Source organism: Hyperoodon ampullatus (genome assembly GCF_949752795.1).
Source record: "Hyperoodon ampullatus genome assembly, chromosome: 2".
In the NCBI taxonomy this organism is placed as follows: domain Eukaryota; kingdom Metazoa; phylum Chordata; class Mammalia; order Artiodactyla; family Ziphiidae; genus Hyperoodon; species Hyperoodon ampullatus.
In genome coordinates, this window is record NC_136915.1 from 21,593,317 (window position 1) to 21,621,285 (window position 27,969).

Below are 27,969 nucleotides of genomic sequence, written 5' to 3' on the forward strand. Positions count from 1 at the left end.
GCATATTATAAAACAGTTTATGTTACAACTAAAAACCCTATAAAAACATTTCATCCCAGGGAGAGCCTCCAGGGCTGGGGGGTGGGGGGGAGGTTCAAAGCACACGGACAGTCCAGATCTGGGACGCCCTGTCCTTGGCCAGCTCCCACAGCACTGCGTGGTCCCGGTCGTAGCCCTGGCCACCTGGGGGAGGGGGTAAGAGATAGGGAGATGGTCAGAGAGAGCTGGGGACTCTGCTGCCTGCAGGGGCCTTCTCCCACACACATGCCCAACTTACCCTTCACATCTAGGATCCGGCCTTCAAACATCTGGCTGCAGATATGGCCTGATTCGCTGATGCTCCACGTCTGGCGGGGCAGGCGGCTCTCAGCCCACAGCACTACCTTGGAGCCTGTGCTGGGGCTGCCAATCACCTGCAGGCTCATGGTGGGGGCCACCTGAGGCCCCAGGAGGTCGTCACGCACTGGCCCTCCCCACAGAGACTCCACCAAACCCAAGACACCATTGACACACCCAGCTTTGAACCCTCGCTTGTATGGACTGTGACCCTGGGCAAATCTCCTAATCCTTCTGAGCTCTGGTTTCCTTGGGGACGGCTGTCGTGAGGGTTCAATGTGAGAAACCATAAAAGGGCTGGAAAAATATGAGCTCCTCCAGGAAGCCTTCCATGACTGACTCCTGAAGCACAGGCTTTAGCAGCAGACAAGCTTCCACATACTTACTGGCTATGTGACTTTCAGCCAGTTACTTAACTTCTCTGTGCTCTCGTTTCCTCACCTATAAAATGGGAAGTAGAATAGAACTTGCCCCCTAGTGCCCTCTAGGGATTACATGAGGCATTCACATGAAGAAACCTGCAAGGTGCCTCCCTCCAATGCCACCTTCTCGGGAAGGGCTCCCCTTGTCAGAGCTACTGATAGTTCCTATTTTCCTTTCTTATTGTATTTTCCCTCTATTGCACTTTTTAACACCTAAGGTACTAAGATATTTTACTCATTTGTTTCTTTCTCTCCCCACTAGGATGCAAGCTTCAGGAGGGCAGGAGTTGTTTCTGTCTTCTCACTGTTATATTCCCAGCACCTAGAACAGGGCCTGGCACATAGCAGGTGTTCAGGAAATGTTTGTGGAGTGGATCTATCATTATTAATAGGATCCAAATCTGTCACAGGATATCAGAGCTGAGTGGTCCCTTAGAAGCATCTGGTTCAACGTTCTTGTTCTGCAGACGGGAGACAGGCCCAGAGAAGAGCCCGAAGTGCCCAGGGGTACACAGCCTGCATGTTTGTGTATCTCTCTGTCTCTCTGGCCCAAGGCTGGGTCCTGTTCCTGACTGGGAACAGGCTGGGACTCCCAAAGGTAGGCTTGTGAGGGTCTGGGGCCCTGGTGACCCTGTCCCAGTCCCTAAACTGGTACCTGGTTCTTCAGCAGCCCATCCTCGTAGTACCAGATACAGCTGCCTCCAGCCTGGGGCTCAGAGACCAGCACGCGGCCCGCCTTCATGTCCTCCATGTGGTCCGGCGCTGCCAGGAATCCCCCCAGTGCCGCATTCCAGAGGTGGAAATAAGCCCGGCGCTGGTGAGTGGGGGGAGCTGAGAGTTAGGGGTCTCTGGGCAGGGATGCTCCCACTTGGGCCCCCAATGCCCTCAACTCTGGACCCTCCAGTATCCCAAGCTCCCAAGCTCTCCCTCCTGCCCCAAACCATCCTCGACCCTGCTTCTAAGTCACTCCTTCTTTCTCACGCATGTGCTGGGGGCACATACATAGTGCACACGCACACAGTTCCACGTCTGTAGAGATACACACAGAAACACTGGCAGATACACCCAAGATCCACATGGTTGTACAGGAGTGCCGCAGACACAAACACATGGATACATGTCGACATGTACACTCACACTATTTGCTCCCCCAGCCAACTCCACGCCAGGTACTTATATTTGCCAAAAGTTTGGATGTGTATGGGAATACAGAGAGAAATGCATGCACTACCCATGCTGAAGAGGTACCACAGCAGGGCGGACACTGGGCTGTCAGACATCAGACCTGGCTCGGCCACAAATCACCTGGGGGTCTCGGATGGTGGTGACAGTAATAATAGTAATAATAATAATCACGGCTAACGTTTGTTGAGTGCCTAACCATTCAAGCACTGTTCTAAGGGCTTTACATCATTATTATCTTCAATCCTCTAAACAACTCTATCATACATAGCACCCCCATTTTAAAGATGAGGAAACTGAGGCCCATGGAGGTAAAATACTTGTGAAGATTGCAGAGCAAATTCCTGTCCACTTCTCTGGGCCTTTATTTCCCCATCTGTAAAATGTGAAGGTTGGAGATAATCTCCAAGATTCCTTCTAGAAATGTTATAAGAGTCTGAAATAGGGACCACACAAGTTTCCTCACACAAAGACACACACTTTCAAAGGCGTCACAAGTACAGGCACGTGCAGTCATAAATATACTCTCATAGATGTACAGGGTGAGGGGATGACAAGCATCCCCCCACAGATCACCTCCAGAGGACACACGGATACAAGTGACATCACAGACACAGAAACACCCTCAGATGGGCATGCGCGTGCGTGCACACACACACACACCCCCTCTGTGGCCACGCCTCCACATAAATGCACATGCACATAAAGGAGACACATGTCCAGACATGCACTCACAGGTATACGGAAACACAAGTACAGACACAGTGTTTCAAAGTGAGGTGTGCTTACCACTGGTGGGTGGTACAGGAGATAATTTTCAGGCTTATGTGGATAAGCCTTACTGTTAAGAATTTAATGGTAATGAATTTATCACAGTGTCTATTAAGGAAAAATCATCCATACACATCAAACCCATGATCTTATGGACATTACTCCTTAGGATAGGATAAAGTAAAAAAAAAAAAAAAAAAAAGTTAGTTGGTTTAGAGGAAAATATTAAGGGAGACAATAGTTCAAAACGAATGATGGTGTGACAAAAATTGTGACAAAAGTACACAAAGGCTGCGTTTGGGAAACATGGGAAACGCACAGACAAACAGCCAGACAGACTGGCCCAGACGTGCTCAAGCCGACATGCTACCTACCTGCTTGATGGGGTAGAGGGAGCCCACCCTCTGGGTCCCGCTGTACGTCAGCCAGTTGGTGATCTCGCAGCTGCCCACCAGCCACTGGCGGCCCCGGAAGTCGCTGTGCTGGCACAGCACCCAGCTGGGCCCAGCAAGTGCCACAGACACAGCGAGGAAGATAGACAGACAGACAGACAGGCAGGTAGAAGAGGAGGAGCAGCCGTCAGAACATTCTCCACCTCCTCCTCTCTCACGCCCGGACTCCTCTGCCTGGGGTTCAGGTCCCGGGAGCGGGTAGAGAGGGAGGCTGGGAGGGAGCTCTGGGGTTTGCAGGGCAGAGGAGGGTCCTGGAGAGCACCTCGGGCTGGGGTCCAAGCCCTGAGGGCCAGTGACCCTTCTCAGCCTGCACTTCCCCCCCTCCCTCCTGGCGTGGAGGGGAGTGCAGTAGAAGTGGGGGGAAGACCTGGAGGCCCCCCACCTCCCTCCCTCCCTCCCTCGCAGCCCCCGCATCCCCGTGGCACACTCACAAGCCCCCCTTGATCCGCACAGACAGCACGTGGTTGTTGAAGCCCTCGGCTTGCAGGCTCCGCAGCTCCCCACCGAGCTCGATCTCCTTCCCCTCGAAGCACTCCAGGCCATACAGGAAAATGGATGGCTCTGAAAAGTGCTGTGGCCGGGGGCACGGAGAAGGGGTGAGACCATGAGACACCCCGACTCAGCCCCTCTAGTTCCAGACACCCCGATTCCCAGAATGGTCTTTCAGGCTCTCTTCCCTCCCGAGCTCCACCCCACAGGGCCCCTGACTCCTGGACACCGCCAGCTGGGTGTCCCCCAGATTCTCAGATGTAGCATGTGCCAGATGGAACCCCCATTGCCTCTCAAACCTCCTCCCCAGTAAATGGCACTTCTAAGATGAGTGACAAGAATAATACTGGTCATTAAAGCAGTTCTCATGTATTCAGGGCTTACTACATGCCAGGTTCTGTGCCAAGTGCTTTACCTGATCTCATTATAACTTCTCAACAGCCCTATAAGCAGGTGCTATTACTATCCCCACTTAGAGGGAAACTGAGGCTAGAGGAGGTAAATCACTTGCTCAAGGCCCTAAGGCCAGGCTTCAGAACCAGGTCTGTTTGTCTTCAGAGCCCAGCATGTAGTTGTACAGAACCTGGCTCTGTCTATTACCAGCTGCGTGACCTGAAGCAAGTCACGTGACCTCTCTGTGCCTCAGTTTTCACGTCAGAAAACGGGAGAAGATAATAGTTATATGGCTCATAGGGCTGTGGTGAGGATTAAATGCCTTAGTGCATGGGAAGCCTTTTAAACACTGCCCAGAGCATGGTACAGTAAACACCAGCTGTTCTGCTCGTGCTACTCCCACTGGCCACCCAGTCCATAACCAAGTCCTACAGACTCCAGGTCCTTCATCAGCCCATGTCACTTCTCTCCACATCTTCCTAGTCCAGGACGTCATCATTTGTCCTGGATCACTGTAGCAGCAGCCCCACTGCCTTCCTCCCGCCCACTGTTCCCCCCACGCAGCAAAGCCATCTTGCCGTTCCACTCCTCCCTGCCCAGAATCACCACCTCATCGGTCGGCCCTGCCCCCAGCCCACCCGTGAGCGCTAGCCCCTCCTGGCCCTGTCCCGCCTCAGTTTCAGGACACAGCACTCTGAGCTGTAATCTTTCTGGGTTCCTTGAAGGCAGGGCTATGTCTGATATATTGCAGGGTTCCAGGACCTATCTCAGCAGGGGCTCAATAAATCCCTAGGAAGCTGACCTGGCTTTGAAGCCCTGGGGTCGAGGGGTCCCGGGGTGGTTCTGAACACTGGGTTTAAGCCCCAAAGCCCACTCAACAGTGAGAAGAGGCTCTGTGTGGGGGCTTCCCCAGCAGCAACCCCTGCCTCAGGGGTGCCTGGAACTGGAGCGGGGCACTTACCAGGGGCACCTTCTGGAGAGAGCCCAGGACCGTGGTGGCCCGGCAGCCCATGGCTGTGAGAGTAGGGAACTCGCCCTCAGAGAGAATGTGCTGCTCACCCTCAAAGTTCTTCTCATCAAAGAGGATCCAGCTGGGGAAGGAAGGGGAAGGGTGGGGGGATGTGAGTAGATATTTGAGCCCACCCTCTCCTTGGCCTGTCCAGGCCCCCCTGAGATACAGCAGAGTGGATGCAGACTTGATGGGGATCCCTCGGTCCAGGGGAGGACAAGGATAAACAGGCAATGCAGCAGCAGGGACTAAGGTCAGACTTAAGAAAGGACTGAATGAAATCATACCGCCCTTCGGGGGAAATTTGGCAACATCAAGCAAAACTCCATGCACAGTTACTCAGCAACCCCATTTCTCAGAATCTATCCCAAGGACACCCTTCAAAAACATGAAATGACACATACATAAGGCTATTGATTACACAGTTTGCAGTGGCAGAGTGGGAGCAGCCGAATGTCCATCAATTGGGGATTGGTTGAATAAACTAAGAATCTGGAGTGTAACATAGCAGTCAAAAAGAATGAGGAAGAGCTCTTAAAGGGATATAAAGTGATATCCAAACTGTTAAGTAAAAAAATCAAGGTGCATAACAGTGTTTACAGTATGCTTCCTTTAAAAAAAATTGAGATATAATTCACAAACCATAAAATTCACTCTTTTAAAGTGTACAATTCAGTGGTCTTTAGTATATTTACCAGGTTGTAGTATTCTTTTTTGTGTAAGAAAATGGAGGAGGAGGAAAACCAAACATATTTGGTTTCTATAATTATATGTAAATTTATATGAGTGCATATTTGCTTATATCTTCAAATAGAAACAATGGATGAATAAACTAAACACACACATACACACAGACACACACACACACACACACACACGCACAAAAGATTACCTATAGGGGGAGGGAGTAGAAAAGGTAGGAGGGACAGAGATGAAAGCTATTGTTTTTTTAAGTCTTGACTTTGGAAATATTATGGACTGAATGTTTGTATCTCCCCAGAATTCCAGTGTTGAAGTCCTAACCTCCAATGTGATGGTCTTTGGGAGGTAATTAGATTTACATGAGGTCAAAAGGTTAGAGCCCCCATGATGGGATTAGTGTCCTTATAGGAAGAGGAAGAGATAGGAGCTCTCTTTCTCAGCCATGTGAGGACACAGCAAGAAGGCAGCCATCTGCCAGCCAGGAAGAGAGCCCTCACCAGGGAACCAAATCAACCAACACCTTGATCTTGGACTTCCAGCCTCCAGATCTGTGAGAAAATAAATTCCTGTTGTTTAAACCACCCAATGTATGGTATTTTGTTATAGTAGCTCAAGCTGACTAAGACAGGAACACTACACATATTTTATGTAATTAGAAAACAGAATTAAGTAAAAATGAGAAGTATTCATAAAAATTAAAATAAACAAAATAAATGAACCTAACTGTATATCAGGTTGGTGGCATAACTGCACAGAAAAAAGTATTATTTCAAATGTCTTAAAAACACAATAGTTTGAACTGTACATACCTAATGGGATGTAGGTGAATGTTCTGAGGACAAAAAGAACAACAGAGAGACCTCAAACAGCATTCACTGGTTTTTACTGTTAGTAGTAATATCAGTATTATAATTTTGAAACACTAGCATGCAGATTTTGGTCTCCAAAGAGCATTATGCATTAAAAGCAACCAGGATTCTTTGGGAAATGATTCCTGGTTTGAGGCAAAAAATGTACAAAATGATCCTGGAACATCTTACTGTACCAGAAAAACAAGGAAGTTATAAAAAAAAACTATTGGGGTCATATAAAAAATACCCAGGAAGCAATTTGGAGGTGCTCCCATTTGCCAAAGATGAAACAATTTGAGTACACAAAAGAACAAGTGACTCCAAGGGCCTGGAGCATTTCATATACATAAAAAACCCGTGAGTTCATAACAATACTTTAAAAGATCTTCATTGGTCAGCTCTGGAGGTTGCTAGGGCACCAATTCAGAAATTATTCTGAAAATTGATAGAAAGGGGCAAACACTGACTCTTCGGAAAAGATCAAACTGCCTTTTTTGTATAAACTATTTCAGGTAAACAAATAGTTGAAAAGGGAAAGTTCTTCTTTATAGAAGTATTCCAGCCAATATATGTATAGGGAATAACAAAACTTAGAAAATCATTTTGTAACCTCTAAAGAAATAATGGGTCTAGGCAATTATCATCAATGGATGATAAAAATCTTTAGGTGAAAGGTCAGAGAGGAATCTTATAATGTAGGTATCTTAATATCATTAAAAATGGGACAGCTAGACATGTGCCTCCTGATGTGATGCAGTGGGAAGTATACATACCACCTCTAAGAGTCTTCTTGCCAGCAAAACAAAACAAAACACCCTGGATCTCAGCAAGCCTCTAGATCTAACTACCAGTTTACAGGAAGTATGGGGCACAGAGGAACAAAATTAAAACACCACCAGGAAGCAATCAGCTAAATACAGAAGATGGGAAACTCACAGGGCAAATTATTGGGTTCTTTAAACGAATAAATGGTATAAAATAAAAAGAAGGGAAAGGTACTGTTATACATTATAGACCAAATGGACCACATGCAATGTGTGGACCTTGTCTGGATCCTGAGAAAAACAAACCAATTTCACAAAGGCAATTTTTGAGATAACGGGAGGAATTCGAACATGGACTGGGTATTAGGTAATAATAAATTATTGTTAATTTACACTATACTGTCTACAGTTTGTACATTTTCTACTAAAACTTTATTTTGCTTTTTTTGCTTTAAGATTGAATGATTCGGGATAGAATAGCTAATCTCAAGGAAGCCAAAGGAAGGAAATCATTTGCAACAAAGACCTCTAATTACAGCCTCGATTTCCAAGCTGAGCTAAGTGCTTCTGGTCAGGAGCCCCCCGCCCCGCTCCCACTCCCGTCTCCCCTTCCCCATTTCCTCACGTGCCGCCGTGGACCCGGCAAGACTGGGGCTGGAAGGAGCGGGGAAGAGAGGTCTGGTCATCCTCAAAGGAGATGTGGTCGCCCAGGAAGTCTGGACCGGAGAAAAGCTGAATCTGGCGGCAGACACGGGAAGAGATGAGAGTGAAGGAGGGTGATGGAGTGGGACAGAGAGAATGGGGAAGTGGGGGAGAGATTTGAAATGAGGGAAGAGGAGACATAGGCCCCCACCAGCTCCTTACCTTTGAGACAAAGTGCAGATTGTGCTCCCCGACCTGAAGGAAGGGACCGAAGTTTCGACATTTAAGGAGTGTGCTGGCCCCCAGCCTCAATTCCTCTGGTTTCGGTATTCCCGACCCTTTTCGCAGGTCCCTCACCTCCAGGTCCGTATTAGCCCCGCCCCTTCCAGGAGGCCCCGCCCCCAGGAGCTCCAAGCCCGGTTGTTCCAGTCCCGCCCCACCCTGCGGGGGGACGCCAAGCCCCTCCCCTCTAAGAGGCCCCGCTCCTGCGGCGGGCACACACCTGCAGGACCGGCTGCAGAGAGGCGAGGGCGCTGTTGCTCGCGCCCCAGTCGTCGCAGTTGCGGTACACGCCCTTCTCCAGCACGTACTGCTCCCCGGAGAAGCCCACCTCCTCATAGGCCACCCACCTGCAGGAAGGGCGGGGCGCGGGTCAGCATGGAGGAGCCACTGCCTCTGCTGGAACCGCCCCCGGCCGGCCCAGCTCCCGGAGCTTCGGTCACTCACACGCCGCTGAGCACGTGGATGGCCTGCGTTCGGGGGCCGTGTCCCGCCAGCGCCACATCCGGCAATGCCTCGCTCACCTCCACGCCATGCCCCTCAAAGTCCATGGCCTCAAACAGCACCACCGCCGGGTCTCCGAAGTCCTGGGCCCCAGGGACAGTCAGGTTTCTCCCGCCCACCGACGGAAACCCCTGGGAGTGCCCAGACCCCAAGGACGCAGTCCACCAAGGGACTTTGCGGTGAGGTGGTCAGTGTGGGCTGGGGAAAGCCAGCAGGAGGGAGAGAGGCTAGACCGCAGGGAACACTTCCAGGTGCTCTAGAGAACAGGGAGAGGAGGCGCAAATTCTTCCCTCAACAAGTTGTGTTGGGGTAAGTATGGCTGTGGCCACAGGCAGAGGGATGTCCCAGTTGCTCTTGCTTACCGTCCGGATGACTCGCAGGGAGGTCAGCGCCTTGTTATAGCCTCCCCAATGTGACCAATCAGCGTATTCTCCCTCCTCCAGCAGATACTGGTGACCCCGGAAACCCTCCTTCTCGTAGCCCACCCAGCTGGGGGAAGGGGGAGGCAGACAAACAGACTCAGTCACAGGAAGCCCATGGATGTGTAACAGAGCTGCCCCCACCCCTAGGCAGACCAGGTCACTTCCCATCCTGGAGGGTAGAGGCTAGTGGGGAGGATGAGGTAGAAGGAAGGGTCCTGAGTCCTCACCAGCCCCCAAGAATTTGCAGGGACCCCACAGAGGCCAAGCTGGGGCTCTGGCCGTCCTCTGGCTGCTGCAGGTTGTAGATGTCTCGGCTCACTTCCCAGCTCTGGCCCTGAAAGCCTGGGGCCTCATACACTACAGCCTGCGGGGGAGAGGGGCTGTGTGAGGTTGGTGGGGAGTGATCTGGACCCAGACCCACCCAGCCACCCCAGGATGACTCTACCCAGCATCAACCCAGAGCTAAGCCCTCCCACTCCCTCACTGAGCCCCAAGCCCTTACCTAACTCTTGTCTCTTCTCTGACCTGGTCTTTACACATCAAAAGCCAGTTCCCAGTTAGCCCATCGGGTTTCCACCCCGCCCCTCCCCAGCCCAGCCTCTAGCCCCCAGCTCCCACCTCTCCCACCTTCTAGTCCAGGCCTTGATAGCCACACACATACAAACACCCCACCCAAAGGTCCTCTTTGACCCTGAGGCCCAGATGCTTACCTTGGGCTCCCCTGGCTTCTCCACACTTGGGCAGCCCTGCAGAGGAGACAGAGCTGAGACACCAGCCCAGAGGTGTGGGAAGACACATGGGGCTGGTGACCTAGGGTTTACTTGTTCCTGGGGCCCCTAAAAATGGCCAACCCCATGTCCTCCCTCTCCCCCAACCCTTGGACTAATCCTCCCTCTCCTCCAATCCCATTCCCAGTAGGAGCTCCCAGGCCCTGCCTCTTCACCCAGACTACAGGACAAGGCTGCTTGGGACCACCTGCTCCTTACCCATCTCATGGGCTTCAGGGAGCCCACACTGGGGTCTGATGCACCCCAGGCCTCTGGGGTGGGGTACTCTCCAGGCTCCAGGATGCAGGGAGTGTCTTCAAAGAAGGGCTTGGGGTATAGAAGCCACCTGAGGGGAGGCAGAGCGGCAGCTGCACCCCAGACTCCCGGGAACACAGATTAGTGGATGGGGTGGAAGGGGTAGAGGTGGGAAAGAAGTTTTGGGGGAGAGGCCCCCATCAAGGGGACTCTGGAGGACATTTCAGGCCCCCATAATTTCCTGCAGCAGCCACTCCATTGATCTCCCCTCCTCTGACCTGGCCCTCTCTAATTGCACACAGCGGCTGAGAGTTCTTTCCAGCAGCCGGACCGCTTAAAAACCCCTGGTAATTCCCCATTAGCCTCACAATACAGCCCAGCTGCACAAAGAGGCCTTTTGTCCTGTCCTCCTGCCTTCCTCCTGGACCTCACATCTCCCCACTTGCTGCTTTCTTTGGCCAGAGTGAACTTTCAAAGTCAGTCTCTTACTTCTGGGCCTTTGAAGGTGCTAGTATACTCTTTTCCCCATTCATTCAATTAACAAATATTTAGGGGCATCTACCCCATGCCAGGCCCTGCTTCAGACATCAGAGATACAGTAGTGAACAAAACATACAAAGTCCCTGCCCTCATGGAGCTTAGATTCTTCTGGGGCTGACTCATCCCAGCTGAGGAGTCTCCTCCTCCAGGAAGGCTTCTCTGACCTCAGGCTGGTTTGGTGCTGTTCTGTACTCCCACAGCCCCGTGTCTCTCCACCCTGGAACTCTGGATTGCCACTGTCTGCTTGCTTGCCTGGCCCCACCACTAGACTGAGCACTTCTTGAGGGCAGGAACCATGTCCTGTCACCTCTGTGTCCCCAGCACCCAGCACAGTGAATGTTAAATGTAGGGTTTCCAGAACAGCCCAGACTCACAGTCCTGCAGAGACAGTGGCAGATGCCACCTGCAGAGGCCTCTCCAGGCCCTGGGAGTCCTCCAAGGCCTTGGTTAGCTTCACTGGCTCCCCCTTGAGGCCTTCCTCAGAGTACAGGCTGATCTCTGGGGTAATGTAGTCCTACAGAAGGAAAGGGGTGGAAAAATGAAGTATAAAACAACAGCCCTCAGAGACTACCCCCACCCACACCTTCTTCCCCAAGTCTGTCCAGCTGGGACTCCCGGGGACTTCTCCCCAGAAGCCAGAAATGACTAGGGTGTTCTCTTGCAAGGTCAGCCAGACAAGCCTGAGACCAAAGCCCTCACTGGTCCCGCACTGGCCCTTTGGGACCTGAGGCCAAAATTCCCAGTAGGAGCCTGCCAAGTGCCATGCCTTTTGCCTTGCCTCTGGGAGCCTCATTTCCAGCCTGGTGGAGGGATGGGCGGGATAGACAGCCACTTCCTGAGGTCTCACTTTGACTCTTCTTTTGTATACAATTCCAGACTGTATACAAATCTCTATGCCTGTCCAGACTGGCCTCCTTATCCCAGGAAGCTGCACCTCATCCCAGGAAGCTGCAGGTCCTCTCTGCATTCTGGGTGTCTCTTCCTCACTAGGGCCATTTTCAATCACTCACTCCTTCATCAGATGTTTATGAAGCACCTACTGGGTGCAAGGCATATATATAAGGGCCTGTCCTACCCCTTCTCATTTGGTCTTCCCAACGAGAGTTATTACGCATTTCGCAGACTAGGAAAGTGAGGCTCGGTGAAGTTAAGTGGGCCGCCCCAGGGCACACAGCCTGTAAGTAGCAAGACCAAGAACAGAGCACTGCGGTTTTTGTTCACCGTTGCAACCCGGCACGTCCCAGGTGCCTGATACACACTAGACACCCAATCAGTGCTGAATGAATCAAAGGAACCCAGGTCCACTGGACTTCAAAGCCCTTGTTTTTCTCTTGTACCTCATTACCTCCCACGTGAAGATGAATTTATTGTGAGAAGCTCACAGTAAATTGTCCACAAATATTTGTGTGTTTCTGGAGAGGCTTTGAAAATTCTTGTCCCCTCCTTTGCGTGGCTGGGCCACTGCCCTAGTTAAGATTCTCATCCTCTCTTACCGGGAGGATTTCAACAGCTCTGGACTCAGGGTTATTTGTCCTTCCATTAAAAACAACAACAACAGGGCTTCCCTGGTGGCGCAGTGGTTGAGAGTCCGCCTGCTAATGCAGGGGACACGGGTTCGTGCCCTGGTCCGGGAAGATCCCACATGCCGCGGAGCGGCTGGGCCCGTGAGCCACGGCCGCTGAGCCTGTGCGTCCAGAGCCTGTGCTCCACAATGGGAGAGGCCACAACAGTGAGAGGCCCATGTACCGCAAAACAACAACAAGAACAACAACAAAAAATTAAAAAAAAAAACCCAAAACATCGGCTAGGCCCTGCTTTTAGATCTTTGCTTTCTCATCTGAGTCTCCCTAGTGGCCAAGACGGCTTTGTCAAGCTTAATTTTAGCAGTTTGTAAATTTGTGTTATGAGAACAATATTATTTTTCCCCACTCTACAGATGTGAAACTATAATAAGACTATGCCTTTTCAAACCACATACCCCTCCCTCAAAATTCAGGGCTTCCCCTCGGCTGGAAATCACAGCCCTTCCTGGTCTTCATGTCTCCAGAATCCCCATCTTTTCTCCTCCTGGCAACCAGAGGAATGTTTCTAAACCTCTAATCTGTTTATACGGCTTTTCTGCTTCAAACCCAGCCCTCATACCCTAGCTTGACCATGAGTCCTACAGGGCAGAGAGCAAATCTCCCAACCTACTCATTGCCTGGCGTGGTGCTGGGCACACAGCTGACATGAAAGAGCATCTGTGAGCACGTGAATCAACACACATCCATGGTAACTTGGCTCTGGCCGTGGGCCTGAAAGCTTGGGCCCGGGGTGGGGAGGTGAGTGCTCACAGCCACCCCTACCCATTTCTGTTGCTCTAACTGAATCCTTCTCCAGCACTAACTGGAGCTACTGGAGCTTGGCCTCTGCCTGGCCCCTGCCTCCCCAAGCCAGGCTGAGCACACACAGAATCCTTTTCTTCCCCACTGGCTCCGAGGTCGGGACTTTACAGGTGAGAACATGATAAACCCTCTCCAGGCTCGGATCCCATATGATCTCTCCCAGAAATTCCAACTCTAGGTACCTGAGGCTGTCTCCCTCCTCAGGGCTTGGGTCTTAGGGTAGATGGGCAAAATCTGGTCCCCCACACCCAGCCACTCACCCGGACAACCCTCCTCAGGGAGCCAATGCCTTGGGTACTCCATGCTGGCCCCAGAGCTCCACGTTCCACATCTCCTTCAGGCAGGACCAGCTTCTGGCCCCGGAACGCCGGCTCTTCGTACAGCACCCAGCTGCGGGCACAGAGACCTAGGGTCACTGAGTGGGGAAACGATGTACCCACAAGACAGGGTCTCTGGGTAGCTGAGGGGGTTTGTGCCAGGCACTTCTCACTGGGCACTTCCCACTGCCCTCACATCCCCCAGGTTCACACGCAGGACCCCGCCAGGAACTCCGCACTCACCAGCCTCGTACCACCCGTATGGAAGCCACGCGGGCCCAGCCGGAAGCATCAGCAGTGTCTTCCCAAACCTCCCTTCTGCTGCCTTGGCAGCCAGGCTCCGAGAAGAGGATCATCTGGAGAAGGCACAGAGGGGGTCCTCAGGCCGTGTCCGCAGGCCCCCCACCTCCTGCTGCCCCACCCATTTGCGCCCCACACACCCTACCTTTCCAGGCCTGGTGTTCAGTTTGCCCTGCGTCTTCAATGCTGAGCTCTGGAATGGAGAGCGGTGATAGATCTTATGGGGTTGCCTCCTTACTGTCTCCCCCAACCTGCCATGCCAGGAACCCCACATCCTCCCTATGGCCCTCCACCCCCAAAGAGCTGGCCCACAAAGGATGCTACACTTGCTCCCAACCCCCAGGTGCCTTCATCACTCTGTCCCTGGAAGCTGTCCCCTTCCCCAGCTTCCAAGATATCAAGCCCTTTGTAATCCACAGTGCAAATCTGCTGTTTGGATAGGGAGACAGAGGCCCAGAGAAATGTGGTCACACTGAACTAGACCTCAGACCCACACTCCTGGCCCCTGGACACTCTGCCCCCCAGTATCATGGTCCTCACACCATCCAAACCCTGGCCCAGATGAGGCCAGGCCCCACCCACCCCCGTTGCCCACCCAAGGCCTCACTTACCCACCCCTCCAGGGACTGGGCACATGTGGGCTTCTCTGGAGGTGGTCTTTCCCTGGAGAGCAGGGGCAGCTGTCCTGGCATCTTCTTGAGCCCTGGTGCCCCATTGGGTGGTAGAGCGGATGGTTTTGTGCCCAGTGGTTCCAAAGTGGGGGCCTCCTTGAGGGCAGGCACCAGATCCCCAAAGAGAAGGCTGCCTCCAAGACGGGAAGTGGGCCGGCTGCCTGCCTGCCACTCTGGCCCGACTTCTGGGTGGGCGCCCTTGGCACCTGTTGTGTGCTTCTTCATCATCTCCAGAAGAGAGCAAGAGACCTGGGGGGGTCGGGCAGGTTGGGAGTCCCAGGAGGGGCTGGGCCTGGCTTTCTCCTGCCTGCGCTGGAGGTTTTCACTGTCGCTCAGGTAGGGGTTCTGTGGTTCTTCCTCCTCCTCCTCTCCCTTTTCCTCTTCATTTTCTTCCAGTGTGGGCACCCACTGGGGGCTGGGTCCCAGCTCCCATGGCCCAGGCTGGTCCTCCTCGATGGCAGGCAGCGTGGCGTATATGGCCAGGGAGGAGGAGCGGGGGGCTCGTGGCAGCCGGTGAGTGCGGAGGATCTCGGGGGGCTCCATACTCCGCAGGGTGTCCAAGAAAATCTCCAGGTCAGCGGTCAGGGCCACCTCCTCCTCCTCCCTTGACGGCTCCGGGAACGTCTTGCCCTCGGTGGAGTCAGGGACAAGCTGGGACTCCAGGTTGACCTCTGCTCCCATCAGCCTTGGGGCAGGGGGGCCTCCTGGGCTGAGGGATACCTTGCCCCCTGAGGAGGAGGGGGCAATGAGAGCAGTAGGGCCCTGGACAGCTACTTTCTGGGTAGGAGATGAGATGGGGCTCTCCTCAGATTCTGGAACCTCCCCTTCCTGTTTGGGGGGAGGGACAGCAGGAGCTGTCAGGCCTTGACCAGCCTCCTCCTTGGTGAGAGGAGGGGCAAGGCTGCCTTCAGTACTCTGGACAACCGCTTTTTGGGTGCTAGGGCTGCCTTCTGGGGCCTGGGCAACCTTGGTTGCTTCAGGGGATGAGTCAGCAGGAACCCCAGGGCTCTGCACTTCCTCATTCTGGGTAAGGGAGAAGATAGGGACATTTTCAGAGTCCTGAACAACCTTATTCCTTGGGGAGGATGGAGCAGAAAGACCTCCTGGGCTGGTGACAGCCTTCCTTCTTGTAGAGGATGGATCAAGAGATTGTCCAGGGACTATAACAACCTCAGTCTTCACCGTGGCCAGGCTGGTGGCAGCAGGGGGATCTGGATGCCCTTCCCTTTTGACGGAGGACCAGGCCTGGGGTCCCCTGGGCTCGAGAGTCAGCTGGGCCCTAGCATGAGTAGGTACTTCAGGCTGCTCTGAGGGGTGACCTAGGCCCAGGGAGGGGGTTTGGGTCTGGAGTCTGGGAGAGGAGGGTACTGGTGTGTGGCCCTGAGAGGTCTGGAGAGGGAGCTGGGTGGGGCTGGATGCTCTCTGCACTCTTGGGACCTCATGGACCCTGGCATCTGGGACTTTGTCCTGGTCTCGGTCCGGGTGGGTTGCAGGGACATCCTGGTTCTGAGGAGGGTGGGCATAGTCCGGGAAGCCTGCGGGAGCCAGGACAGATCTGTCCTCTGGCTCTGCTGTCCCCATCTCAGGCAGCTGCCCCGGGGCTGCACCCTCTGTGCTGCCCAGACCTGGACTCCTTGTCACAGCAGCCAGGGGCCTGGGAAGCCGGCTGGCGGGTGGGCTCCGCCCAGCAGGCACAAGGCTACTTAGCAGCTCCAGGGCCTGGCTGCGGCTGGGTGAGTCCTCGGCTCGGGGGCTCACCACCACTGCCCGCACCACGCGGGCAGCATTGCGGCCCCTGGGCAGGGCCTTGCTCGGAAGCGTTAGCCCCACAGAGTTCGTCACAGAGCTGTTCACCTGTCGGTGCACGTGCCCTCCCACCACCACGGTAGTCCGCACAGTGCGTGTCACCCGCCGTTCCTCGAGGCTCCGGGAGCTCCAGCCGGTGAGACTCACACCTGGGTTGGGCCTGGGCTCATGGGGCCCATGCACTGGTGCCAAAAACTCAGTCTTGGCCGTGGCTCCTGGGCTCGGTGGCTCAGTCCTGGGGTCCTGGGGACTGCCATCACCCTGGTCCACAGCCTCCTTTGGCCTTCCCACTGGCCTTTTCTCCTTGGGGGGCAGTGTGTACTTTTTGGAAAAGATGGGCCCATGGCTCTGGACACTTTTGGAGCCAGCCCCGTCCATGGGACCCTGGTGATTCATAGTCTCTTCTTCCCGTGCAGCAAAGCCATTGACTTCCTCCCGACGGTGGCCATACTCAGACATCTCCTCCTGGGGGACTTGCAGCCAGGCCCCTGATACCAGGGACACCTTGTGAAAACGGAGTTTGCTCTCTTCCTGGGTAGGGGGCCGCTGCCGCCATGTCAGTGTGGTGCTCATCACTCGGGCCTTGGCCCGAGCTGGGGGCCCACTGGCCTCCTCCTTGTTGGGCCCCAGCGACGGATCCTGAGGTGCCCTTGGCTCACTGTGGTCCAGCTCACTGCAGAGGGTGCCGGGAAGAGGAGAGACAGGGTCAGGCGTGGTCAGGGTGGCTGTCTGCAGTGCAGAATCACTCCCCCTGCCAAGGTCAGGCTGAGTAACCTCAGGCGAATCATGTGAGCTTTGGGGCCTTTGTTTCTTTATCTGTAAACCGGCACAATACTCTCAGATCTCCCACCCCTCTCCCTACTTTCAGGTGTTCTCCTATGCCAGGGTCCTTCAAGGGGTGAAGCTAAGGCCTAAGCCTAGAAGGAGAGAGAAGAGAGAGAGCAGAAAGGCATATGGGTCTGACCCACTGGTCTGTGGATGGGGCTGGGACTCTGCCCAAGGAGCCCTGGGGCTAGTCCTCCAGGAGCTGAAAACTAGAAAACCGAAAACCTGAGAATTAGGCAAGTGATGTTCTGACCGTGTTTCTGATCACTATAAAGGGAGGTAAGGAAAGACAGCTTTGGCCTCCAGCAAAGCTGGGTTCCCCCTGGCCTTGCCACTCACTAGCAGGATGACCTTGGGCAGCCACTTCTCCCCGGCAAGCTTCAGGGCCCCCAGCCACAAAACTGGAATAACAAGAGTATGTGCTTCACAGGGTTATTGTCAGCATCCAGTAAGAGAGAAAGAATAAAAACTCACTTTATGAGAAAAACAAATATCGTATATTAACGCATATATGTGGAATCTAGAAAAATGGTACAGATGAACATATTTGCAGGGCAAGAATAGAGACACAGACGTAGAGAACGGACGTGTGGACACGGTGGAGGGGAAGGGGAAGTGGGATGGATTGGGAGATTGGGATTGACATATATACACTGCTGAGTGTAAAATAGATAGCTAGTGGGAACCTGCTGTATAGCACAGGGAGCTCAGCTCAGTGCTCTGTGGTGACCTAGATGGGTGGGATGGTGGGGAGGGAGGTCTAAGAAGGAGGGGATATATGTATACATATAGCTGATTCACTTTGTTGTACAGCAGAAACTATCACAACATTGTAAAGCAACTATACCCCAATTAAAATTTAAAAAAAAGAAATAGATGTTAAAAGAAAAAAACTCACTTTATAAACTAAAACACTGGCTCATAAGCTTCCTCATAAAGAACAAATTATTCACTATGGAAAACAGTATGGAGGTTTCTTAAAAAACTAAAAATAGAGCTACCATATGATCCAGCAATCCCACTCCCGGGTATATTTTCAGAAAAGACGAAAACTCTAATTCAAAAAGATACATGCACCCCAATGTTCATAGCAGCGCTCTTAACAATAGCCAAGACATGGAAGCAACCCAATTGCCCATCAACAGACGACTGGCTTAAGAAGATGTGGTATGTAAATACAATGGAATATTACTCAACCGTTAAAAAGAATGAAATATTGCCATTTGCAGCAACATGGAGTATTATACTTAGTGAATTAAATCAGACAGAGAAAGACAAACTTTATATGATATCACTTGAATATGGAATCTAAAAAATAATACAGGGGCTTCCCTGGTGGCACAGGGGTTAAGAATCCGCCTGCCAATGCAGGGGACACGGGTTCAAGCCCTGGCCCGGGAAGATCCCACATGCCGCTGAGCAACTAAGCCCGTGTGCCACAACTACTGAGCCCACGTGCCACAACTACTGAAGCCCACCCGCCTAGAGCCTGTGCTCCGCGACAAGAAAAGCCACCGCAATGAGAAGCCCGCGCACCGCAATGGAGAGTAGCCCCCACTCGTCACAACTAGAGAAAGCCCGCACACAGCAACGAAGGCCCAATGCAGCCATAAATAAATAAATAAACAAACAAATAAATAAACAATAATAATACAAATGAATCTATATGCAAAACAGAAACAGACTCACATACATCGAAAACAAAGGGGAACGGGAGGGGATAAATTAGGAGTATGGGATTAACAGATACAAACTACTATATATAAAATAGATAAGCAAAAAAAAATAGATAAGCAACAAAGATTTACTGTATAGCAAAGGGAACTATATTCAATATCTTGTAATAACCTATAGTGGAAAATAATCTGAAGATACATATAACTGAATCACTTTGCTGTACACCTGAAACTAACAATTATAAATTGTTATTAACTACACTTCAATTTTAAAAAACAGAATAAATTATTTATTTATTTATTTTTTTGTCTGTGTGGTACGCGGGCCTCTCACTGTTGTGGCCTCTCCCGTTGCGGAGCACAGGCTCTGGACGCACAGGCTCAGCAGCCATGGCTCACGGGCCCAGCCGCTCCGCGGCATGTGGGATCCTCCCAGACCGGGGCACGAACCTGTGTCCCCTGCATCGGCAGGTGGACTCTCAACCACTGCGCCACCAGGGAAGCCCCAGAATAAATTATTTATAAATTATAAACAAGGGACTTCCCTGGTGGTCTGGTGGTTAAGACTCTGTGCTCCCAATTCCAGGGGCCTGGACTCGATCCCTGGTCAGGGAATAAGATCCCACGTGCATGCCGCAACTAAGAGTCCGCATGCTGCAACCAAAAGACCCCACGTGCCACAACTAAGACCCAGCACAGTCAAATAAATAAATAATTTTTAAAATTATAAACAAACATTCCCACTTTGCACATGAGGGGGGGAAAGGCTCAGAGAGGTTAGGAAACTTGCCCAGAGTCACACAGTAGCAGAGGCAAGAGTTGAACCCAACCCTAAGTGCTTAACCACTAAATCAAATTCCCTGATGTATCTGGTAAACTAAGACTCTGTGGTTTGGGGGTTTACTTTTAAAGGAGGCCACACAGTCCTGGAGGGGCCAGTCAGCTACTCCGACTTCCAGGCTGCACTGAGCAGGGCAATCCTATTCTCAGGCCTCAAGGACCCAAAAGGTCAGCTTGTTCTGCATCAGCCTCAGTAGCAGCCTGTCTTCAGCTCCTCCTCTCTGTGAGGCAGCCCCCAGACCATTATAAAGGCAGTTAAGGCTGGAAATGGACCCATGCCCCCAACTTCCCTCCTCCCTCTCTATTTTCCTCCCTCCTGAGAGGCTGGTAGAACCCAGAACTTTGGCCCTGTCCTGTGGCCCCAGCAGTGACTCAGGTTTTATGAGGGGCAGAGATGAATGGGGGTGAGACCCAGGGAAGCCTGACCTGACTCGGGGACCACTGGTGGCTGTGACAGCATGTGGCCTGGCCCAGGACGGGGTCTGAGTGGCCCCAGAAAAGCCTTGTGTATGGGGGAGGTGAGGGGCTGAGATGGATGCCCAGTCCTTTCCCCAGGCCAGAATTCCTGAGAGCGACACACTCAGACACCTGAGGCCCTGGATTGCAGCCCTTCCCTGAGGCCTGACCCTCTCCCCTGTCCTCCTTGCTGAGACTCCCCTGCACATGGAGCTTCACCCCTTGATGAGCCCCTGTCCCAAGTCTCATCTCCATTTCTGAATAACAATAACAACTACCATTCACTGAGATTCCCTGTCCGTGATGGCAGATAGTAAGGGTCAAAGCCTGGGTTCTAAGGCATTTATTCATTCATTCATTCATTCATTCAGCGCTAATCGTGTCATGTGACGCGCTAGGCCCTGGTTAGGCTCATCCAAAGCCAATTTTCTCTTGGAGGTGGTATCCTAGGAGTCCAGAAGTCAAAGAATTAGACATAAAAACAGGAACCACATTTGGAAAGCCTCCATAGGCTTTGGCAAAGCAACAGGAGAGCAGCTTCAGAGGAAGCCATTGGTAATCAGATCAGATGTATCAGTGACCTGTGATTCTATGCTTCTCTCAACCTAACCCCTGGACAACACCCCTGATAGTCATTCATTCCACAAGCATGTGATCATTTGTTTCTGCTTGCATACCTCTAGCGACAGGGAGGTCGCAATTTGGCAGCTGACCTGTCCCATCCCTGAATAGTTGTGATAGCTAGAATGTTCTTCAAACTATGCAGGAATCTGCCTGCCTATAGCCCTCCCCCATATTGTCCTTCCTCTGAAGACACACCCCAATGACCCAGGATGCCTCTCCCAGGCCAGCAGAAATGCCCATTTCCAGAGCCCTCTCTTCTTCAGGGCCCCGGACCATAGGTGGATTTGTCACAGGTTAACCTGTGGCTTCCAAATCAGGTGTGTGGGGTTGGGAAAGGGAGAGGCTGAGGAGGGGGCGGGGGGAGTGTGGGAAAGAGCCTCTTCTAAACCGACACGTCCTGGATTCTCCCCACTTACCTGTGAGTCACCCACAAACTAGGTCAAACCAGCCCACAGGCGTACAGCTCATGCTGCGTCACACACAGACACACACGGCACAGACGCACAGAGTCACACGGGCACTAAAACACACATAGATGCTTACCCCAATGTACGCAGTCAGACACACAAACACAGAGGCAGTCACAGACACTCGGGGATATACACACAGGGACACAGCAGACACACAAGTCACACACACACACAGAAGCACACAAACACAGTGACACATGCACACACATTCACAGTACACACACACACACAGAGTCAATTCACAGCCCCCAGCCCTCCTCCCCTTGAAATTCACCCTTATTTGAACAGATGCACACACTTGGATGCATACACATCTTACATTTCCAGACCCAATTGCGTTGCGCCTCCCCACCCCCCATATTTGCCAATCTTGGCCCAGAGAACCCTCCCCCAGAAAGGGAACGGAGAAGGATGACACCCCTGGAGGTCCGCTTCCTTCCTTTCTAAGTGAGCGCTTGCCTCCTGCGAGTCTGTCATTATCCACCTGTGCCCAAAATAGTCAGGGAGTGGAAGATGGAGCCCAAGTCCCCCAGGTGAACCGCCTGCTCCTTCCTTTCCCCTCTCCAAGGACTGCCCCTCCCACTCACCCTCCCTCTCTCTGCAGCCCTTCTCCCCCAGCTGGGGCACAACCTCTCCCCGCAGCAGGTCTCTGAGCCAGCCTGGGTCGCACACGTCCCTCTTCCTTGTCACAGAATCATTACCCTGACTCCTGCCCAGAGGCCTGGTCATCCCTGATGCTGCCTCTGCTGACACAGTACTGCCAAATCTGCCTCCACGAGGTTACAGAAAGCTCTGCAGTCCACACAGCAACCACACTCAACACTCCACTGCTTGCACAGGGCCAACGAGGCCTCCGTTAGAGGCAGGAGAGAGAAGTAGTTAGAACACAGGTACCCGGGTTCAAATTCTGGCCCCTTTACTTTCTGCTTGACTTTGAGCAGGTGATGAAACCTCTCTGAGCCTTAGTTTCCCTATTGTAATTGGGGTGGAAAGGTGGAGAGCAGGATTAGTCAACTTCATGGGGCTGTTGTGAGGATTAAATAGAATTACGCTTAGAAAACAAACCATAAGTGACAGCCACCACCATCATCATTAGGAAATGTTCAGAGCCCTGTTTGAGGCCCAGTGCCCTTCCCGGTGGTTCTAGAGAGATCCCATGTTCATCCCCTCTTCAGTGAGTTTTAGGGGACACATCCTTCCACTTCTGAGCCCACCAGGCAGATTCAGGAGAGTAATTTCCACACAAATGAAAAACGGAGGCTCGGGAACCTCAGTGCCTGTTTCCGTGGCCGCCAACACAGAACCCTGTGGGGTAATTATTGCTGCGATTGAAGCTTTATTAATAAGCATCCCTGGGCTTACCTGGTGGCGCAGTGGTTAAGAATCTGCCTGACAATGCAAGGGACACGGGTTCGAGCCCTGGCCCGGGAAGATCCCACATGTCGCGGAGCAACTAAGCCCGTGTGCCACAACTACTGAGCCTGAGCTCTAGAGCCTGCAAGCCACAACTACTGAGCCCACATGCCACAATTACTGAAGCCTGCGCTCCTAGAGCCCATGCTCCACAACAAGAGAAGCCACGACAATGAGAAGCCCGCGCACCGCAACGAAGAGTAGCCCCCACTTGCCGCAACTAGAGAAAGTCCGCGTGCAGCAACAAGGACCCAAAGCAACCAAAAATAAATAAATTTATTAAAAAAATCATCTGTGCTATTTCAGCAGCCCAACTCTCTAGAGTTCAAAGTATTTTCCTGTAACCACCTCCTCCTTCCTCATCTCCAGCTACCAAATCTACCTGACAACTCAAGGCCCAGAGAAGTTAAGCAACTTGCCCCAGGACATACAGCATTTTGGCTGAGAGCCTCTTCTCAGGCTGGGAATGTGGTCTCCGGAACAGAACGAGGGAATGAGGGGATGTTGCTGAGGATAAGGTGATCCCTCCCCCATCCTCTCCCTGACAGGATATCCCCCTCCTCAGGTGGACAGAGGAATAGGGAAGCACTGGGCCCCAGGAGGTAGCCTTTGGATGAGGGGAGGGAAAGGAGGGCAGAGTTGGGAAGGGGAGGGGATGGCAGAGTCAGCTCACCGCCGGGGAACTGAATGAATGGGCCTTGAGTTGGAGAAGCCCAGAGACAAGATAGAGACCCAAGAGGGGGCACCCAGGCCGGTTTCCCCTCCCCCACGTTGTCCCACATGGGGCGAAGTCGACTCACCATCTATGCGGGGACCCAGGCATCTGGCCAGCCTGGAGCTCCTGCTGCTGGGCCGTGCTCCCCTGAGGTGGTGGGGCTCTCAGCCGGGGCTCCTGAGGCAGGTCCACCAGGCACCCTGTGATGGGGCGGGGGCCCTGGGGAGGCTCCTGCCAGCCCCTGGATTCCTCAGGGCCGCAGTCGTGGGGAGCTAGTTGGGCCAGTTTAGGCTCCTGAGTCTCCTCCCCAGGTGCTTGCCCACGCCCCTGCAGGGTGCCGGTGATGTGGTAGCGGGTTCTCCTGGCAGAGGGACACTCACGTAGAGTCTGGGCTGGCTCGGGTAGGGCTGGCCCTGCGCTGGTAGGCTCACCCTTTGCCCCCTCTGCCCTGGGGGAGGATGCTGGGCGGGGCCGCCCGTCTTCCGGGTTGCTGGGTGGCTCAGGCCTCAGAGGAATCTCCGGGGCTGTGTACGGGGGTTGCAGGCAGGTGCAGCCTGGAGATCCTTGGTCCAAATATCCAGGAGCTGGTGGTGGGCATGAGGGACACCTGGTCCCAGCAGGCTCTGCTGAGGTCACCGCCAGTGCCAGGCTCTCTGGTCCCACAGAGGCAGAGTTGGCCAGGTCAGAGGCGCTGCCCACTGCTGGTCTCTGTAGGCACCCCAGTGGCTCAGCAGACCTCCCTGAGCTGTGTCGTCGCTTCCAAAACCAGGAGCCACGGCTCCCTGCCCAAAGGTCCAACTCTGAGAGGCTCTGGGCTTGGGCCTGAGGGAAAGCAGAGGCAGAGACCGGGTGATAGCATCGCTCCCCTGCCTTCTGGGTACCCCTGACACCCCGGCTGCCCTCCTTGTCACAGAAGAAGCTGAGCAGAGCTCTGACACCAAGCAGAGCTGCCTTAAGGAGAGACTGCCTCTTAGGCCACAAGATCTGGACAAAGAGGCAGAGCTCTGGAAAGGCCCTTCAGCATTTAACTCACCCCTTCCCATTCTACACATGAGGAAAAGTGAGGCCCAGAGTGGACACTGACATGACTTAAGTCACACAGTGAGGGCTCCTGATTCTCAGGCCAACTGCTGATTTCCCAGGAATCCTCTGGCCTCCAGCCCTTTGGCACCAGCTGCCCTGGGCATTAGGGGCTTTGTGGGCATGTCTGCCACAAATGCCTGTGGCCTCTGCCCGCTCCTGGCTTCCAGAGAGCCTGCAGCCAACTCCCCAGTACCCTCCCAGCCCGAGATTCCCAAACACACCTGGGAGGAGGTACTTGGGCACAGAGATGTTCTTGGGACAAGATGGAGCCTGGAAAGAGGTTTCGCCTAAGTGGGACAACACTGACTTCTGTCCACTGTCTTCCCCTGGGGCCCAGCCTAGTTGTGGGTGTGAGGGGAGAGGGTTCAGGACCACAGACCCAAATGGACACTGCCACCCAAAACACCAGTTTTCAGGGATGGGTTTGTGTCCCTGGCAACAGAGGAGCCAAGTCTGGGGTGAAATTCCTCCTGGGGGGACCCTTGATCCCAAATGCCTTAATTTACTCATCTATGAAATAGACGCAGCCTCTCGCTCCCCAGAGGCTGAACATCTCAAGAAACAGGAGGGTTGGATGATTCATCTGGGGGCCCGGAGCAAGGCAAGCTAGGCTTGATTCTCAGCTCTGTTACTTTCTAGCTGCAATACCTCTTGCATCTTAGTTTCCCCATGTGTAAAATGGGCGTGATAATAAAAATATTGCTTCCTGGGAGTGCTGTGAAGATTGTATGAGATAATCCATGCAGAGTGCCAGCAGTGCTCAATTAAATGCTAGTAATCATTGATAGCATTCAGGATCACAGAGAGATACATGGCTGCTTGAGCCACCTCCAGAGGAGGCCGTCTGCTCCTCCAGGGGGTGGAGAGTGGGGGATCTTGTCTCTGTCCAATCCATGGCTCAGGTCCCCAGTGATGATGGGGAAACTGCGGGCAGAAGGTTAAGCCACTGGCCCAGCGTCACCCCTGGGGGCTATGCCAGGAAGTGGGGAAAAGAGGTCAAAGATGGGGAAGGTCAAGCTAAAGGAGGGAGTGTGGAAAGGGGGTCCTGAGAACAGGTACTGCCCCTACATGCCTCCCCCAGGGGCCCCGACATTAGGAAGCTGTTTTCTGAGCATCTAGGCCCCACACTGGAGGTTCTACGTTATTTCTCACAACAGCCCTAAGAGGCATTACTGTTCCCATTTTGCAGATGGGGAAGCTGAGGTTCAGAAGTGGGAAATGATCTGCTCAGGGTCACACAGTGAATCCGTGGCAGAGGAGGGATGAGAGAACTCCAGCTGCCTAACTTGTAAGTCAGGGTTCTCAGGGCCGGCCCAGCCCCTCCCAGCGCCTCTGCTCCCCCATACTCCCCCACCCTTGTATTCTCTCCTACCTTGAGGCTGACTCTGCTGGTGCTGCCCTGGCCCTGGGCCAGGTCAGGGCAGCTCTGGCCACCCCAGGGCCTGGGAAGGAAGCACAGGGAAAGGAATGAAGGAGCCTCGTCCTCTCCCACCCCCAGACTGGACCTGGTGGCTCTCCCCGCTCTTCTCTCAGGGCCCACACAGGCAGGATGAGCACCTGAAATCTTGGGGGGTGGGGGTGCGGGGCAGGGGAGGTCTATGCAGCAGCCTCCTCTCTGCTCCCTCCCCCAGCTGTCCACTCCACCTCCAGAGACAGAGAGACAGGGATGGGATGGGCCTGGGACCAAAATGGGGACTAGGCCTGTATCAGGGCCAGAATACAGAAAAAGGACAGTACCCTAATAATTCAAAAGTTTGCCATTTGCTGAGGCCCACCCTATGCCAGGTTTAGCACTAGGTGTCAGGCCTACATAATCTCCTTTAAGCCTCACAAATAATCCTAAAAGGTAGATATTATTGTCCTCATTTTTCAGGTAAGGAACTGAGGTCCAGAGTGGTAAAGTGACTTGCCGGGAGTCACACAGCTAGTGAGCCCTGGAGTTAAGACACTAGAGTGGTATCACTCCAAAGGTTGGTTAGGCATCACCACGCTAATGGGGGCAAGATGAGGAAGTGCCTTGGATGCCCCTCCGTACACTCTGCCCCCCACTCCAGACAATCAGCAGGGAGCCGAGGCCTGTGCCTCAGGGCCAGAGTCCCATTCCCACAGCCAGTGAGAACCAAGTCCAAGTGCATACATAGGAAGTATCATCACCCTGGGCCAGGAGCATGTGAAGTCCCTACCCTGCCCTCCCTGTCCCTGACTCACCCGCAGCCCTGCCTCCACTCAAGTGGGGAAAGAAAGGGAGGAGCAGTGCCATCTGGGCCTATAGGGCAGTTTCCTGCCAGACAGGGTAAAGGGAGGGGGTGTGACTTCCAGGGAGGGCACTGGCAGGGTGTGGGCACCCCCTGCGGCCACCCAGGCTTCCAGGTATAGGGTGGCTAGGCCCTCCCCTCCCTTCTCTCTTTGGTGTGAGAGAGCAGCACAAACTCCTCCCCTCACTCTGGCCCCACCACGACCCGCCTCCACTCCTCCCAGGGTAGGCTGGAGACAGCCCTGTCATGATAAGATCAGAACAAATTGCCCAGTCACTGCACAGAGACACAAACACCCCGTGCCTGAGAGCACACGCCATGTTCTTTGCAGATACAGGGCCTGTGAGCTACTGGGGTCCTCTTTGCTATGCCCCTCCCAGCCTGGCCACCCACAGAGCCTTTTCCCTTTCTCTCAGACATCAGGTAACAGTGAACCAGCTAGGAGAGATGTCGTAATTTGTTCAGGGTCACGTGGCCAGTGGCATCTAGGGTTAGGACGGAGCTCCGGCCCCCTGGCTTGCAGTTCCGAAATCTCTCCAAGCAACAGAGCAGCCCAGTGCTTCAGGATGTGGGCCCTGGAGTCAGACTGCTTAAGCCTGTGTCCCAGCCCCACCACTTCCCAGCTGTGTGACTGGGGCGTTGACTTCACCTCTCTGGACCTCCATTTCCCTATCTGACTCACACAAAATACCCGCCTTGTCTGGCTGCTGTGAGGATTAAATGAGATAATCCAGGTACAGCACCAAGCAAGTGACAAATAGAAGTTTAATGTTATTACAATCTGAGATGACCTCTCCATGGCATTTAAGGGTGAATGCGGTGCAGTCTAAGCCAACTCAGGAACCTGTCATACTCATGACAAAGGGACGTGAAGACCAGAGCTAAACTGGCCTGTGATGAGAGAATCAAAGTCCACAGGGGCAGGAGGAGCCACCATATTTGCCTTTCAACTATCTCTGGAGAGAAAATCAGGAGTTCCCTGGCATGCCACCTGCCAGATTTAGGAAATTGCAAATTTGTTGTAAAGTTTCATAAAAGCACAGGAACTTTATAATATAAAGTCCACATAACCAAAATCGTGGTACACCGACAGGTATATTTTTATGCTCCCAGACACTCATACAGGCTTATTTGAACATCAGGTACACTCCAAGATGCACACCCACACCCTTGGGCCCAGGGGCGCCCCAAGCGGCCCTCCTCCAAACCCCTCACCTATCCCGGGATCTGGCCTCCTCCGGGATCGGCTTCCCCTTGCACTCCCTCCGGACCCCTAGTCCGGCCAGGCGGCGAGCCAGGCAGGCCCCCAGGCCCCCGCGCCGCTCGGCCATGGCAAGGGCAAGGTCCCAGGCTC

General features: G+C 53.3%; 1 protein-coding gene across 1 annotated transcript; it reads right to left on the reverse strand.

The window, feature by feature from the left end:
- Positions 1-27,946, reverse strand: CRYBG2 (crystallin beta-gamma domain containing 2; the record flags this gene model as incomplete). The annotated part of the gene is made up of 23 exons (XM_079720287.1): positions 1-183; positions 278-437; positions 1,414-1,572; positions 3,086-3,209; positions 3,595-3,734; positions 5,007-5,136; positions 7,997-8,109; positions 8,236-8,268; positions 8,516-8,642; positions 8,740-8,879; positions 9,159-9,285; positions 9,446-9,582; positions 9,929-9,964; positions 10,205-10,331; positions 11,155-11,294; positions 13,425-13,554; positions 13,725-13,837; positions 13,927-13,974; positions 14,393-17,074; positions 17,423-17,484; positions 23,391-24,099; positions 25,733-25,802; positions 27,831-27,946. 23 exons carry the CDS (start codon positions 27,944-27,946, stop codon positions 95-97), a joined length of 5,712 nt encoding a protein of 1,903 aa, XP_079576413.1. The 3' UTR covers positions 1-94.
- Between the last annotated feature and the right edge of the window lie 23 nt (positions 27,947-27,969).